The following is a 16,980-nucleotide window of genomic DNA, read 5'->3' as shown; positions in this document are numbered from 1 at the left end:
CCTACCTATGTTTGCTCCATGGTAACCTTCTTAAAAGCTTAATCCTGGGACTATGTTTAAGCAATATTTAATAAATTGATAGTAAAATTATAATAATGATAACATATTAATAATTCTTTCCTTTAATCAAACAACTTAAAACATCTGAGTGATTTAGTAGATTTTTCATTTTTAATCCAGTTCTGTTGATACAAATTAAAAAAATCTCATCAAGGACACCACAATACAGGTTTTTTTTAACCCCACGTTCTTGGTCAATGAAATTTTGGGTGACCTAGTTTTTTTTTAGTAGCTTTTAAAATCAGAGATTTAACTTTAATCTGTCATACTAAATATAAAAATGTGATCACTCAACCAGATGTTCTGTTATCCCAATTCCCTCAAAACTGGTTTGACTGAAAGAAATATTTAATGATAATACATGAAACATGGGAGAGCATAGACTTGTGAATTAAAAAAATTCATAACAGACCATTAATATTATATATATATTTCTAAGTTGAAGTGACAAAATAATTTGTATGGTAACATTCCATGGGAGGCACTAGATGGTGCTAATACAGATACTAGTACTTAGGCTGATTGCACCTCTTGGTATACAGACAGGTGGTGAGCTCTGGTTTATATTTCAGTGTAATGTCTCTCTTTCTATGTTCTTGTAGAAAATATTATTTTAAAACACTAAAACTAAATATGACTTTCCATAATTTTATGATTTCAAAATTAACAATTTAAAAATATTCTATCTGCTTTATTTTTCCAAATCTTGAAATCAGAATTTCAGAAATCATGTATTATGCACCTGTGTATTACATATGAAAATATTTATTTTACATTAGAACTGAGATTTATTTAATAATGAAAAACATTTTTGGAGCCATTTTCTTAAAGAGTTACATTTTGGGGGGCCTACTTTCTTTTTGAATTTTTATTTGTACTATTAAGTACCAAGTAGAGAAAAGAATGTATCATATAAATATGTGATGGAAGAAGTCCACTCCTACAGAGAGGGTCCCTATATGCTAGAAGAATAAATACTAGCATGTTGAATAATTTTGTGACTCAGTTATTGAGGGGGCATTTCAGGTAAACGAATTTTATTTTCTGTGAGGCAATTCAATCTGTTTTAAATTATTCTTTGACCTCTTCATTTTCTGTGGCTGCTAGGTGGTTAGAAAACATTTTGTTTTATTACTCCTCTGTGGCTAACCTTAATTAAACCTGGTAGTGTCTCTTTGACTGCACATCTGTTTTCAATGTTTGCTCTGTTGATTTTCCCCCTCTACTATATATACATACTTAAAAAATACAGAACTATTACTGTGCCTACCACACGATGGCAGCACCATGCGCAAAGTCTCGGATCAGAACTGTAGATGATTTTATAATTGTGTAATCATGGAAATTAAAAGCTGGTAAGGACTCTAAAGACAACCTGTTCCAGAACCATCATCTTGCTTATAGAAAAACTAAGCCCTGGAAAGTTTAAGTGACTTGTTCCAGGTCACAAATCAAAACTAAAAAGCGCTCATCCACTTTTCTATCATATTGAATTGTCTCAAATTAAGAGAGGTTGCCTACCTTAGGAGTCAGTGCTTGGAATGTATGAAGCCTCACTTCCATTGGTTTTATATCTTTGGTCTAGCTCAAAGGTATTTCCAAATATTTCAGGAGTAATTTATTATGTAGGTAACCTGTAATTTCCCAAATTACTTGGTTGATGTAGTATTAGTATTATCTTCATAGATACAATATATAGGATTTTAGGATCAACTGCTTGAAATTAAGAGAAATCAATCAATAATTCTTTTGTTTATTCCAATAGTATAATGATGGAACTGAAATAACTACCTGTTTATTTTAGAAATTATATAATTATAGCATGCTTTTTTTTGGTTCTTTAGCTAGTTTAACTTTAATCTAGCTGGTATTAACTTTAGTGACCTTTTATACTTTATCTCCTTTACCTTTCACTCTTCCTATTTATCTATCTATCTACCTTTTATTATTGCCATTGTTTTAGTTGTTATATTTACTAAAGAGATTTTGCAGTTTTATCTCACTTGTTGATTGGATTTGGATGTAGCCCTGAAAAATGTCAACTTTTAGTTTCCACTGTTACCAGCACTGTTGGTAGGTTTCCCCTTGAATTATGTGCAATAACATTTTTAGGTTTTTTACTATCATCCAGAGGTATTAAGAAGGGGTGTTGCATCTTACAAGGACTTTAGAAATTTAACATACTTTTTTCTGAATTTACTTCAGTATATTCATTATCCAATTTGGAAAAATTTAAAGGAAGACACTAGAAAAATGGCATAGGTAGCTTCAATACAACTATTGTAGGAGTGTTCACATACCTCCAAATTACAAGTTTTCACAAATAAAAGTATGTTAAATAGACAACTCTGATTTCTACAATATATCAGTCCTTTGTAAACCCTTGGGTGGGGTCAGTGAAAGGAAGGATGTCATTGAAATATTTTTTAAATGAAAAACTATTGGTGATCATATTACCTCTCTCCCAGGGTCATTGAGGATGAAATTAACACTAACACTGGGCTTGGTCACTCAGAAAAAATAATATATATATCAGAAAGTTATAACAAACTTATAAAAATCAAAATATGTCCCTCAAGATGTTCCATATTATTCACATAGTAGCTTCTTTCAGAGAGGGAGATGAAGATGCAATGTCTCTATTTTCTATGTCCTGGGAAAGGTGGTAAAGCTTTGAATCATGTTCACACTCTTCCCTCTCCATCCACATTGGCCTTACAACTGACTTTTTCAAGACATTTTAATAATCAGTTCAATCATTTTTGCTCTAATCCATCACCATTTTGCAGGTGTCTCCCATTCACTCCCTAGCTTTACAGATAATAGGATCAATGATCACTTTAGGGAACAAAAGTAATAGCATATATATTAACTTCAATACAACACGTATTTGAAATGAGAGTAAAGTTAGCTTAATAACATGGTAGAGAGGATTTTTTTCTTACATAAATACAATATGTGATGGCTCAGTGTACTATAGTTCTTGCATTTATGCTATAATGTTGCCTTTTAAGTGTGTCTTCCTTTCTAAAGGGGTTTTTGGTTCAGAACTTATTTTGGAAGAAGACACTTAAAATAAATACAGTTTAAGTGGGGACAAAAATTTCACAGTAAATAATGGATAAAAGTTTGATTAAGACATCATAAAGAAAGTAAATTCATTTTATCTTTAATAAGTTTAGTTTATAATTCCAGCTATGTCCAAATAAATAGAATAAACAAAAGAGTTTATCAAGGACCCAGTTTTGGTTTTGTGCTAAAAAAATGTTAACACAATTAAGATCTTTACCTTTAAATAACACAATAAAGATCTTTACCTTTAAAAGATTAATAGTAAGGAGAATCATATTTGAAAGAAAAAAATACTCAAGATCTACCTCAATTTTTCAAGGACAACTCAATTTTTCAATATTTATTTCATTCTCCTTTGAAATTGAAATATTGTCTCTCACAGTTTGCTTGCAAAACAAGCGGTCCTGTTTGAGTGAAAGTAATTATAAAAATAGTTTTGAAAAATGTTCTTACATAATCCTGAAACTGATCACCTAGATCATGAATACTAAGATAACAAGGATGTTATCTTTAAATGGAATCCAAATAATTTGATTTACGTAAAAATCCTGCCCAAAGGAGACATTTCCAGTGCAAACAAATACAAATTAATAATAGCATACTGATTTACATGGCTAATGCTACAACAAACACTGAGTATTATTTTTCATATCATTCAAATGTAGTCAGTGGCCATAAAGTAAAGAGGAATTTGGACAATTATTTGGTAAACACATGTCCAGTCCCATGGAATCCAACATCTCTAATTAATTTCATTAATATTCCTACCTTCTCCAAATAGATCATTTTCAAACACTTTCTCTCCTCCTATACTTGGTTATATCCCAGTGAACTGTAAAGATTACGAGAGAGTACCATACCAGAACAAATAACAAAATAATTCTATTTTCAAATATTTCTAAACATGATGGTGTCTGTGCATATAAACTTAAGTCAATGACTAATTGCAATGTTCTACTTTAATTTCAGTTGAAGACAGACAAAATTCATGCTTTTGTCATTCTTCAAATTTTTCCCACATATCTTTAATCGGTTATTCGATAAATATTACTAGGATGGGAGATTTATGGGGACAGTGATTTTTGTCTATTGTGTCCACTGAAGAACCACTAACACTTTGAAGAATTTCTAAAATATACTATTCATTAAAAAAAATGTGTAAAACAAAACAAAACAAAACAAACAAAAAAAATGTGTGTATGAATGTGAATAAATGATGAGCAACTAATATGGGTAATTCAGATAATATTTTCTATAAATGATAAATACATATTTTCAGAATTCCCTTTTTAGCTTTAATTATTTAAAACCACAATAAATTATATGTTTGGAATTAAGGATCAAGGATTAGGTAAGAGGTAAGAAACAACATTTCCTCAAATTTGAATCAAAGGGATGATCGTCAGAGTTTCTATTGTTATTTATGCCAACAATGAATTTGCAATGTATAGGACCACTAATATAGATAATACAATAGAAGATTAAAGAAACAAATAATTTATAAATGTTTTTCCAATAAATTTTATCACCAAAATAAGGACATAAATAAAATGTGCTCTACCTTTATAATACTCCCTCTCATTCTACCTTAGGCTAGGAACAACTTGATTAAAGTTGATAGACAACTTACCAGTCAAACTGCAAATGTAAATAATGAATATGGCATATAATCATAACTTAATCTAAATCATGCCCAATAAAATATTTAAAATAAGAATATAAAATGAAAAATCATTTCTCAAACTTAAATTATAAATTAACATTAAATAAGAAAAGAAAGTAGGGGTTCCAAAATGCAATACAAGATATAAAAGGCATAGAAAATTTAGAGGTAAATATGATAATTATATCTTATAAGAAATTTCTAATTATCCAACATCATTGACTACTGGAAAAATTACGATTGTGCTCAGGTATAAATCAGTGGCTCTTCAATATTTTGGTCTCAAGACCCCTTTTCCAGTCTTAAATACTGTTGAATTTCTTAAAGAACTTCACTTTATGTGAGTTATAGCTATCAATATTTATCATATTCAAAATTAAGAAAAATTTAACATAAGCAGTTGACAAATACATATTCCATTAGTCATCAAAGCAATGATGTCATGACATCTCATGGAAATGTAGGAAAAGTCCACTGCACACTAAGGAAGGAATGAGAGTAAAAAAGGCAAATAACATCTTAAGAGTCTTAAGAATTTTTTTGACCTTGTAGAGTCCTGCAAAGATCTCTGGGACACCTAGGGATCAATGGACACATTTTGAGAATTACTGGTCTACATCTACAGTGATGAAAATGAGGTATGAACTGTGAAAATGAAAAAAAAAAAAAAACAATTAGCACCAGCTTTTTTTGACAATCATCTTAAACCAGTATATACATGACAATCATTCTATGCTGTCTTTTATTTTTTATTTTCTGCACTAAAAAAATCAAGTTCTAATGCCTTACTTGGAAAGATTTATTATTATTATCATCACCCTTTTAATTTCTCTAAGCTTCTTCAAAATTTGTTTCACCCAGGGGGCTTCCCTGGTGGCGCAGTGGTTTAGAGTCCGCCTGCCGATGCAGGGGACATGGGTTCGTGCCCTGGTCTGGGAGGATCCCACATGCCGCGGAGTGGCTAGGCCCGTGAGCTATGGCCGCTGAGCCTGCGCGTCCGGAGCCTGGGCTCCGCAACGGGAGAGGCCACAACAGTGAGAGGCCCGCGTACCGCAAAACAAACAAACAAACAAAAACAAACAAAATTAGTTTCACCCATAACTTCACAACTCTAGAATTATAAGGTCTGAGTTAAATATTATATGTATCATAAAAATTTGCTTGTCTGCTCTAATTTTGCCTAAAAAACCCCACAAAAAACTATATTACACAGAAATCCAGAGCAAATAATGAAATTTGGCAGGCATAAAACAATGCAAATTCTTTCCCAAACGGCTTTTCTCTACATTAAGTCTCTTCAATTTTCTTGTACATTAATAGTTGGATGGAGCCAAAGTAGTTATTTACTTTAAAAACGTCAGTAGCAATGAGAATGCTTTACAGCAAACTAAAAGTATATATAGAAAGTATATATATATCCATATAGAAAGAAATTTGAATTGTGTAGTATAAAAATTACATTTTCTCTCTCTAGACTCCGACCTCATTTTACCTAAAGAGTCAGATAAAAATATAATGTGACCTATATGTATAACTGAATCACTTTGCTGTATACCAGAAACTAACACAGCATTGTAAATCAACTATACTTCAAAAACAATTTTTAAATAAAAATAAAAGCTATAAGATCTCTGAAAAAAAAATAATGTGACCTATAGAACTTAAAATAATGTGGTTTTTAGTTTCAAATGTCTTAATGAGGAAAAGTAGATTTTGCTTCTGTGTTCTTTTAAGAACAAATAAAGTAGAAGTAGAAATTTTATTCCATTGTCTTTCTTATGTTCAGAAATAGGGACCTACCTCCTGACTTTTTCTTTTTGTTTTATTTTATTTTTTTTGTCTGCACTTTGAGGCTTGTGGGATCTTAGTTTCCCAACCAGGGATTGAACCCGGGCCCTTGGCAGTGAGAGTGTGGAGTCATAACCACTGGAACACCAGGGAATTCCTACCTCCTGATTTTCATCAAGCATTTTCTTCTTAAAAACTTATCTGTTCTTGTTTGATTTGTAATATTAACATTTTGATTAGTTTCTGTTCAAATGATCATTTAATTAATTTTATCTTTCAGTATTTTAAAACACATTGAGGTATAAAGCTATGGTTCTATCTACATTATTTCTCTTTATACATCTGAAAACCATAATACCCCAATCAAAATATTGCTGAAGTGTTTTCACTTGAAATCCGAAAGTTTTTTTGGTCACCTCAATGATTAAAATATATATTTACAGACTCAACAAAGTAATAAAATAAAAACGGCTATTTTTCACACTCTGACTCATTATACATAAAGATTCTTTTCATCCTATCCCATCCCCGTATGTCCCCCTCCCTCCCGAAGATTATCTTGCACAACAGAGAATGGGTAAAATATCATGATTTTACATAATGTAGTACATTCGGATGAAAAGTGGGAAAAAAATCAAGTAATTCATGGATAGATATCTGGAATTAGGCAATGTTGTTAAGTAGCTACCTACTAGCCTTTGGCATTACTCCACCTCTCCCCAGGTGGCATTTCACCCAGTTCCAGGATCCTTCCTGCCCAGGTGATAACGTTCCCAGCCCCAAGCTCAGATTGTACCCTCTGTCCATGGTCCCGCACTGTGTCCCCATCAGCCTTCTCGTGCTCCATGCTTCTCATTTCTTTCCTCCATCAGCGTTTACTTGTCTGTCTCATTTGCTCTGGGTCCTGCTCTCTGCTGGTAATTTGGTAAATTAACTTTTTGAAAATAAATTTGTTTACACCTAAAATAAAATAATTTGAAATCAAAAAAGTAAGTTTAACTTTGTTAAAGACATGTCATAAATAGCATTTAAGGGACTTTGACATGTTAAAAATTAGGCCTTTCTCTTCTTGGATCATGTATTAATAGTCCCGCTCAATCATATAGGCCCATAGTTAGATCACTTGACAAAGGCACAGCAATACTGAAGCCAAGTTTGATACTTAGATAGGCCAGTTGGTCCTGCTATTCATGTCAGATGAAATGCACATAGAAGTCCTCAGTATGAACCAGTAATTCTTTACGTGGATGGCTTGACACACTCATGGCTACTACTAGAAAAGAACAAAAGTATCCACTGATGATACGTCAGTGAATTCACCTTTGGGAAGGAAGGTGCATAAACAAGAGACAGTATCATATGTTCAGAGCTATATATTTACTGTCTGTGCCTCCGCATGTGCAGCAGAGATATTTCTGACAATGAATGTTAAATGACTATAGAAAGATTTTAAAATGCATAACCAATCTTTCTAAGAAAATATGGAAACGCTTAAAAACCCAAAACTTTAGAACACTTTGATTTTCACAGACAACCAAGAAATACAACCCTTGCCCCCAGAGAAATAGGCAGAAAACTTTGACAGCTGAAATCCAATTTGATTCTCTCAGATTTTTGCTGGCTATTTGCTGTGTTCACATCATTACAGTTTGTTTTCTTTTTATTTTAAACTACCCAAAGTTTCCTTTTTAAAGCTTTTCTCTGCTGCCTTTCTTTTCTTTGCACAAACACATTGAAACGAGGAATGTTAAGTCTGTTTCTATTAACCTCTTACACACATTCCAGAAGACTTCACCTCCAAATGATCTCATTCTGATTTCTTTCCCTTTTGAACCCTCTCCTTTCCAGAAACAGAGAACACCAAATTCCTTCTGATCAAAAGTGACCATCTGCTTTGGGTCAGAACAGAATGGACCACTGATCAGCTACTGCCTTTGTAACCAACATTTCTCTCCACTCCCAGTGCCCGCCCTGTTTCCCAACCCAGCCACCCATACCACTTGCCCAAGACAGCAGCTCTCACAGAGAGATGGCTTAGTCAGAGTTCACCACGGCAATATGGATAGGAAACTCTTTTGACAGGTGCTGCAAAGGAGCCTTACGGAAAGTGGAGTTTCCAGGAGCGGTCTGTGGAAGTAGCTTCAGGACCTTCTCCTACAATTCGGCCACAACAAGGGGCCTTCAGTCATAGTTCCTCACACAACTCAATGATTCATCTTCTTACTAACCTCTCCAAGCTCTCATCTTATTGTCCAGGGTGGAGGGATACTTCTATCCATCCTGTATGAGTGTTTCTAAACTTAAAGCTTACCTAAAATCTCAGCATCAAACAAAAACAGCTCAGGAATTTTAAAATGCCCTTAATATATATATAAAATGTAATATATCCAGAGCAACTAAATTAATTTTCAAGGTTTTAAAAACACTTCAATTTGTTTTAGTCTGGGTATGGTTTTAAAAAACAACCTATTTTGAAACTCTTTTCCCTGGTTGGCGTTACCTTCTAAAACAGCCGGGCCTATATTCCACCAAACCAACTGGCTTGGAAAAAAACATTTCCAGGGATTTCTAAATACAAACAGAGAGTTGTTTAGGTATCAGGATGATTTGGCACAAACTGTCTAAATCCTTCCCTTCAGGTTCCCTAGCACGCAACTAAACCCTGGAGGGAGAGAAAAAGTTCCTCCTGGCTTACTCCATTATTCTCACCTGACCCATATTTTCTTCTACTTCAAGCAGAAATCTGCTGAAAAGCTCGCCAAAAAAAAAAAAAAAAAAAAAAATATATATATATATATATATATATATATGAAAAGTACAAGCTTTTCATATATATATGAAAAGCTCTTTAGGGACAATTTCGTCACCCTTGATAGAAATGACTGCAGATGTACACACAGCCTCCTCTACAGAGCCTCCTTACTGCTGCACTTGGCTTGTGCAGTGGGAGGGTTTTACTTCCCTGGTTTGTGGCAGCTTAATTATCAGCCTTCAGAAAAGAGGATCAAGTAGGTAGACCAAGTCTAAATCGTATTCTGCCATAATTTCTAGCAACCTCTAATCATTTGTAAGGACTGGAGTGTAAATAGCAAATAAATAAATGACAATTGTTTTTAGTGAAATCAGGAAAGTTTGTATTTCAGGAGCCAATGTATTTCAAAAGCAAAGACTTATTAGGTGCAGTCATAAACAAGGGTTAGATTGCCAATTCTGACAATTTCCACCTATGTGTTCTTCATCAGTCATGCCGCCACCCACACACCCCGACTCTCTGATGGCTCACTCAGAAAGCAAAAATGAAAATATCTGCAACGAATCCTTCATCCACTAGGTGTGACAAAATGAGAAAATGGGTGATGAAACACTTTGCACAATGTGAAGAACTATTCTAAATGTATAAGAATATCCATTAGAGCATTATTCAAAGAAAGGGAGTTAAATGCATTTTGCTGCAAATTTTAAGACCCACACCTAGGAAATCTCAAAGTATCATAGGAATACTTAAATCATGATAATTAAAAATAGAGTGAAATAAGAGAAGCATTTGACTACTATGACATTCACAATTATGAAATATTTGCAGTAAGAAAATGAAGTAAGAAATCAACTGAACTTATTTGATGGAAAAAAAGGTGAGAGGTGGAATTTTAAGTACTCTTGGACAGTACTAGTAAGGCTAACTAGAAAAGGGAAACTGCTTTGGTGATAGTCTATAAACTGGGCTCAGTAAATGCATATCCACAATTATCTTAATATTTAAGCTGTTTCCTTAATTGCCTGCTAATTCAAGGAACATGACAGTGGTTTGCCCTTTGTACTGCCACATACATCCTCAATTGCTCCTGAATATCTGATTAGTTGGGACAAAAGCATATTAAATTTTAAAATTTTCTGAGAATACAGAGAAATGCAATAGGAAAGTACAAGTCTTAATTTTAGTTTTGTGGAAAGTACAGGATCATAGAATTAAGTGTTTTCGGGCTGGAAGGGACTTAAGGGGGCAAACACTGCTATCGTTTTTTTTAATCCTTTCTTTGATATATGTTTTTAAATCAATTAAATTTGAATTTGAATTACAATGAAGATGATTTTATAATCACCCTGGTTTGATCCCTGTCACTGGCAGTGAGTGGCATTCTTTCTTGGGGAAAATTCCACAAATTGTTGGTGTCAAGTTAGGGACAGATATTAACTAGATTTCCTTCCTAACAAAGCCACAGAATCAAGTCTAGGTGCCTGTCCGGAGCAAGACTCATTGGAATTGTCTTCCTCTATCCAGTAAGCTGAGAAGATTGTGAAGTAGATCAGATGTGCAAGAAAGGAAGAGTGGAAGCATTGCCTAGAGTAGCCCAACCCCATTATTTATTGACATGTTTATGTAAGCTCTGGTACTTTTCTTTGGTAATAATTCCACATCCATCTTATGTTTCCGACATGAAACTTTGTCCTGCAACTCAATATTCTATCATTATAGCTCACGCTAGCAATGAAGCAGTAACCTTAAATTCTCTATTGCAAGGAATCAAATGAGAAAGCAAAAACTGACACTCATTTTAAGCTGCATCATATAACAATGGATCAGAACCCAGTGGTTTATGAATGAAATAAAGATACTTTATTACACAGGCACTTGGATATTCACATGCCCAACACATCTGATACACTTGACAACTACGGAAACATGAGTGGAAAAAATGTGTTCATAGGGTCAAGAAAGAACTTTCACCGTGTAAATGTGAATGAGTGCATTAACATTTTTTTCCTTTACCTTCTCTGAGAAGTTCCAAAATCCACTGAATTTTTTTTTGAAGTTACACTTGAAATAATATTCAACAAAAACTGATCTACATTCCAACTGGTATGCTAACTTGAATTGTGAGTAGTTTAAACTTTTATCATAGTGCAATATATTTATAGTCATGCTTGAACAGATTAGGTTAGAAGCACGTGTTCCATTCTGCAATATGAATACTGTTAATCTATTTCCCAACAAAAGTCAAAAGATGCCCAGTGCATAGAAAAATACAAATCACTGCAGTCAATACATTATGGGACTGATCTTGGGACTTACACAGTGATGATGAAGTCCTGAAATGCCATGCCCACAAAAGCACATTAAAAAGTGGATAAACATTCTTTATTAGACAATCTCTAAAAATTAAAAGATGAGGGCTTTAAATTTGAGGGATGTTCTTGCTGTGTGCTTTGAATAGTGCATTTCTGCTCACCTCCTGGCTTGACTGGTCCATCAGACGTCACCTTCTTGAGGGCTAGCTGGCTTTGGTCTTGGTTGCCATTAGCTGGTGGAGGCAGATTATCAGACTGAGTTCTTTGAATGGGGAGGACTCCTGCTATGCTGTGTCTGTGCTGCTTCCTGGCATGATTAGACTGACCGCTTTCATGTGCTGCTGTGGTAGTGTGGGTGAAATGGAAACCCAGAGTATGTATCCTTAGATGGAACCAGCTTGAATGTTATTCATGCAAACAGAAGTGATCTTTTGCTCTATTGAAGTAAGTTGTGTTTTCAAATGCCAAAATGACACAACATGCACAGCACTAAAGGGGGTTAAAACTGGCTGTTTCTTTGGAAATGATGACTTTGAGAGATGGAGAGAACATTCATCTATCTCCGTTGTTTGCCTGATGCCTCTTGGAAGTAACAGTGCCCCTACATTATTAAAGTCTCTGTACTCATTAAGTTCTTATATAATTCTATCATTTGAAATTACAGCAGTTAAGATGGGTGAATTGTTATGCTTTAATTGATATCGTGACTTCCAAAGGATTTCCAATGGTTAGAAAAAAGAATAACCCTATAAATTCTCTTGTATCATATACAAAGTGTGATCCAACAGAATGGACCCCACTGAGCTCCTTAATGAGGTAACATGGCCTCATTGAATATGCTTAGACATATATTAATACTACATACTTTTTTGAGAATATAAGAAACATTATTTTCTTTAGATTTTTTTTCCAAAAGACTAGAAAGTTTCTCACACGGAAAGCTTCATTATTTCACAAGCATAATTTATTAAAAAATTTAAGCATAAAATGTTTTTTCCATTTCCCCTAGGTTCTAGAACTTGACTGTTGGTTACATGACTCTTCTGCCTAAAATTTTTTAGTATTTTTCAGAGGTGAGACTCTCATTGCTAGTCTGCTCAAAATGCTTACGTGTGTGCCTTTTTTTGGTGTAATGCCCGGAAAACTGGCAGCCACTTGTGCTTATAATTCCTGTATTCTAAAGGATATTTAAGTGCACACAAAAAGGACACACAACATAGTTTTGCCTGCACACATCACAGACACAGCTACCAAATACTATGAGCCAGGTTGGATGGATGTTGGAGACAAAGGAGAAACAGCCAGTTTTATTTCATTCTATGTAAATTAAAACAAAAAAGAACTAAATGAGAGACAGCATATTTATGTATCGATACTGTTCCTACACAAAGGGACAGAGAACAGAGGGAGCAGGGAAAGCACAAAACAAAGCAAATGGGGAAGGACAGCAGGAAAGAAAGGCAACGGATGAACATTAAGCTGCCATGCTGAGGAATTTTTTGCATCTTTTACTTGGTTGAAGGCGGAGTTGTTGCATGGCGGCTTTGGCAGCGGCTATAGCAGCCCCTGCATCTTCCAGGTGGGTCTGAGTGACGCTGGTTTTGCTTTGACCGCGAGATGGTCCATGAGAGCGGAGATGGCCTTTGGATGAGGATTTCGAGCTACCGGGACTACTATGGGATTTCTCAATGGTGGGAACCTGCATGTCTGGTTACAAAAGGGTAAAACATGAGTTGAAGTTGCTCCAGCGTTCCTCCTGTCAAGCTGGGTCTCACATAACTTGAAACCACCTAAGATTTATGTTAATTCTGTTTCTTTTTTGGCGCGTTTATTCAACTGCCCACCATACAGCTGTGTGATTCAACATTTGGGAGACAATTTTTGGGAGAAAAGGCAAGAGGATGATAATCTGGAGAAGAGAGGTTTGAGAAGAGGAATGAATACATTCTAAGTAGTCTCATATAAATGAATATATTAACTTATAGTCTCACCGAGCAACTCTGCTAATTCTAGTAGAGACCAGGTAAGAAACAATAGGCTGACACTGCCGCAGGAGGAGTTTTAAGTAAAATTCCTGGAGGAAGGTGTGTGAGTCACTGGGATACATGGAAGTGGAGGCTATTATATCATCATCTCAGGTGATTTTAGAGAATGTATATATAAGATCACACATTTACTGTGGTAGTCATAGAGAGAGAGGTCTTTATACCAATCATCTTCCAGAATGTTAATTAGTGCAGAGTTGATCTGGCTAAGTGGAATCCAGAAATGATCTATACAACTCATAAGTAATCTACAGCACTTATTGTAGTCAGTGGCTTATTGTATCAACTCAGTGGCCTCCTGGACGTGACCTCAGTTTTTCATCTCCTAGAACACTTGCATTTCCAATCCAAATTGTAAAGAACCACTTTTCAATTTGCTGTACTTCCTGAGAATTGGCGAAAAGGAAGGAATACTCAGATCCAATATAAAAATTTTTATTTAATATTTATAAATAGCTCAGCATATCCTGGAAACATACTACATGGTTCCCTCATACAGGCAGTAACTCATTTTATGATGAAGATTACTGTTGTGTTGTAGGATAACTGGTTATTGAACCTCCCAAAGGAAAAGCTCATTCCAATGGGAAAGCTGTGCATGTTGCAAAACCCAATGTACGATGCTGCAATTTAAAAATAATAATAGTAGTTAAAAAAAAAATCATAGAATTAGTTTGAATGCACCATTTAGGAAAGGTTTAAGTAATTTTCAGCATACCAATTGTTTTGATGACATGAGGAAAATGTTTTTGATATAATTAAAAAGCAGAATGCAAAACTGTTTTGTCCATATATTACAGATATGATTTATGAGTAAGAATATGCATATGAAAAAATAGGGATTTAAACAGAAGAAACATGCATAAATGGTAATGATGATTATGTCTAGTCAATGAACTGTTGAGGATTTTTATGTTTTCTTTATGAAATACCCCAATGTATTTTATAAAATCATATTAACCTAGATTTTGAGAGCTGAAAAAGACCCAATAGCTCATATAACCCAACCTCCTCCATTTTATAGGTTGAAAAACAGAGAACCAGAGAGGTGAAGATCACAAAGGCATCAACCTAATTATGAGCTGATCTGAGACTAAAGCCCATTTCTCCTGATTCCATATCCATTATCTTTGCATGATATTATATTAAATATTTCCCAATATAATACTTTTCAAAAGATATTAAATATACAGGCACTCATATTCAAGAAGATACTGAGTGAACAAACAGACAAAAGTTTTTTTCTACTTGAAATATCTCCTACCCTTGGATAGGTCAGGGAAGATACCATGGCTTCTACTTTTGATGACAGACGGCTTTGGGGACTGCTGGCTGCTTTGACTGGAACGGGACTTGCCATGATCAATGCTTTCAGTTTGTTCTTTGACAGGATATCACCTAGGCATGTTATCGAGGTGAGATGTGCTAGATAAATCAATCAATACCTCAAAAAAAGTGCAATAAGTGAATAAAATGTATGGATTAAGCTGTAATTCGTTTGTTGTTTTTTTCTGTGATCTGAAATTTATTCAAGGACATAAGTCAAAGGATATAGTATAACTTTTAGGATGATGAGGTCTTCCTCATTTTTCTTCACCCATGATACTGAGAATGTCTTGTGCATATCAGACGCTGTATAAACGTTTGGTTAAATCGAACTGTATGACATCTGACTATTAATTAAATTATTTGGAGATGATGCAAAAAGGTAGAGTCACAAGTCAATCTCTTTATGAAATAAAGTCTTCTTTTGTTAAATGGACACGTTATATTCTTAAACTGGGCTAGTGTTTTTTTTACAGATTGTTTGATTTTAGTTACAAGAGGGAAAAAAATGAAAAAGAATGGCTAATTTTCAATTACTAACTTATTCCCTCTATTTTAAAACATACTTTAGTTCACATTTGAAACAGAGATATTACCAACAGTTTACAATAAGAAAGCGCTGTGTCATGGTTTAATTGGCAACATGTTTTCTTTCTTAGTGGTACATAAAAAATGGTGCATTTTACAGTAGTTGGCATCTTAAATTTGAGCAGATATTAAAAAATCAAACCGCACAATGGATATATGCTTTAGGTTCATGAGAACAATAAATTATAAGGACTTCAATAAATCAGCTTTTGGAAATAGGACAATAAATCAGATATAACCATACTCTAGAGTAGTCCTGCCTAAGACCAAGATTAGTCCAAGTGGCTATACCGCATGGAGCCTGCAGGTGAAGTTCAAATGATCTAGTTTTGATGGGAAAGAGGTACAGAGTGTAGGAACCAAACAAGACCTCATGTCACCTAGACTACTCAACTGTTTTCTATTGTCTCTATCAAAAGGATATTGTATTTTCTAGGTGTTATATATTTTTGGAGATTTATTTTTTTAACATTAATTCATCACTTCTGCTTTAAGCAAAAATCACTAAACAAAATATGTATTTTTGGAATATGATAGATGAAAAATATCACAGAATCTGACCATCCTGCCACACATTTCATAATTAGGTTACACTCCTTGTGAATTTATAAAAATTGTTTTTACTGTTTTCTCCTACTTCTAGTTTTGCTTCTTAAAATATTTTGAGATTTTTTTGTGGGACACTTAAAAGAAATAAGAATGTAAAATGTCATATCAAGTCATTCATACGTGCAATGAGGAATAGCAATTAAATAACCTGAAAATGCATTTGAAAAAAATCCAGCTCATTTTATATTACAATAAATTTATCTCAAATCTTTTACATAATCATTTGGATTCACAGTACGATTATATAACTTTCAATCAAAACAATTAATATTTCATCTTGCAAATTAATTATAAAGTACATCAAGTGGTAAAGTGAAAATTATTTCTCCAGTTGCTATTCATCTATTCAAAGAGTCATTCATAAATAAATTCTATCCACCAAAGAATTTTATCCAGAAACAGTTATCTTATACACTTAAGAAATATGCTTTCCATAAAGATTTAATTGATGGTTTATAATGAAGCAAATAAAAAAAGGAAACCATAGGCTCACCTCACCAAGAAAATCATTGGAAGAAAATCTATCATAATCCCAGACTGTCACCTCCAGTGTTTTCTTCTTGAGCTACAGTTCAAATCAAAATGTCATTAACCTCATTTCTCATCATAAATTTTCATTATACTCATATAATAGACTCATTTATATTTTCATTCCTTGAACTCTTTCCGCTTATGTAAAAATACTTTAAGTTTATATAAAACTGTATACTTACATTCAATATTATGTAAACTGTCAATCATTTTGTGGTCCAACCAAGTATT

At 33.9% G+C, this 16,980-nt stretch overlaps 1 protein-coding gene across 4 annotated transcripts in view; it reads right to left on the bottom strand.

Moving 5' to 3' along the window:
- Nucleotides 1-11,184: 11,184 nt before the first annotated feature.
- The window catches only part of LOC116754474 (double C2-like domain-containing protein alpha), a 67,704-nt gene continuing 61,908 nt past the window's right edge, over nucleotides 11,185-16,980 (bottom strand). Inside the window, exons 4-6 of one of the 4 annotated variants that reach the window (XR_004350072.1) lie at nucleotides 16,712-16,783; nucleotides 14,960-15,093; nucleotides 11,213-13,357 (exon numbers count right to left, since the gene is read on the bottom strand). Coding sequence is in view for 1 of the 4 variants with exons in the window: in XM_032633184.1 (XP_032489075.1) it covers nucleotides 13,205-13,357; nucleotides 16,712-16,783 (225 nt within the window). In the remaining 3 variants the exon portion in view is untranslated. Of the gene's footprint in view, nucleotides 16,784-16,980 lie in introns of all 4 variants that reach the window. The other 3 variants (XR_004350082.1, XM_032633184.1, XR_004350066.1) reach the window with 3 other exon arrangements.

The sequence above is a fragment of the Phocoena sinus genome, chromosome 1 (assembly GCF_008692025.1).
Source record: "Phocoena sinus isolate mPhoSin1 chromosome 1, mPhoSin1.pri, whole genome shotgun sequence".
Lineage (NCBI taxonomy): Eukaryota > Metazoa > Chordata > Mammalia > Artiodactyla > Phocoenidae > Phocoena > Phocoena sinus.
Note: the sequence above shows the minus strand (reverse complement) of the source record. Positions and strands in the feature narration are given on the sequence as shown.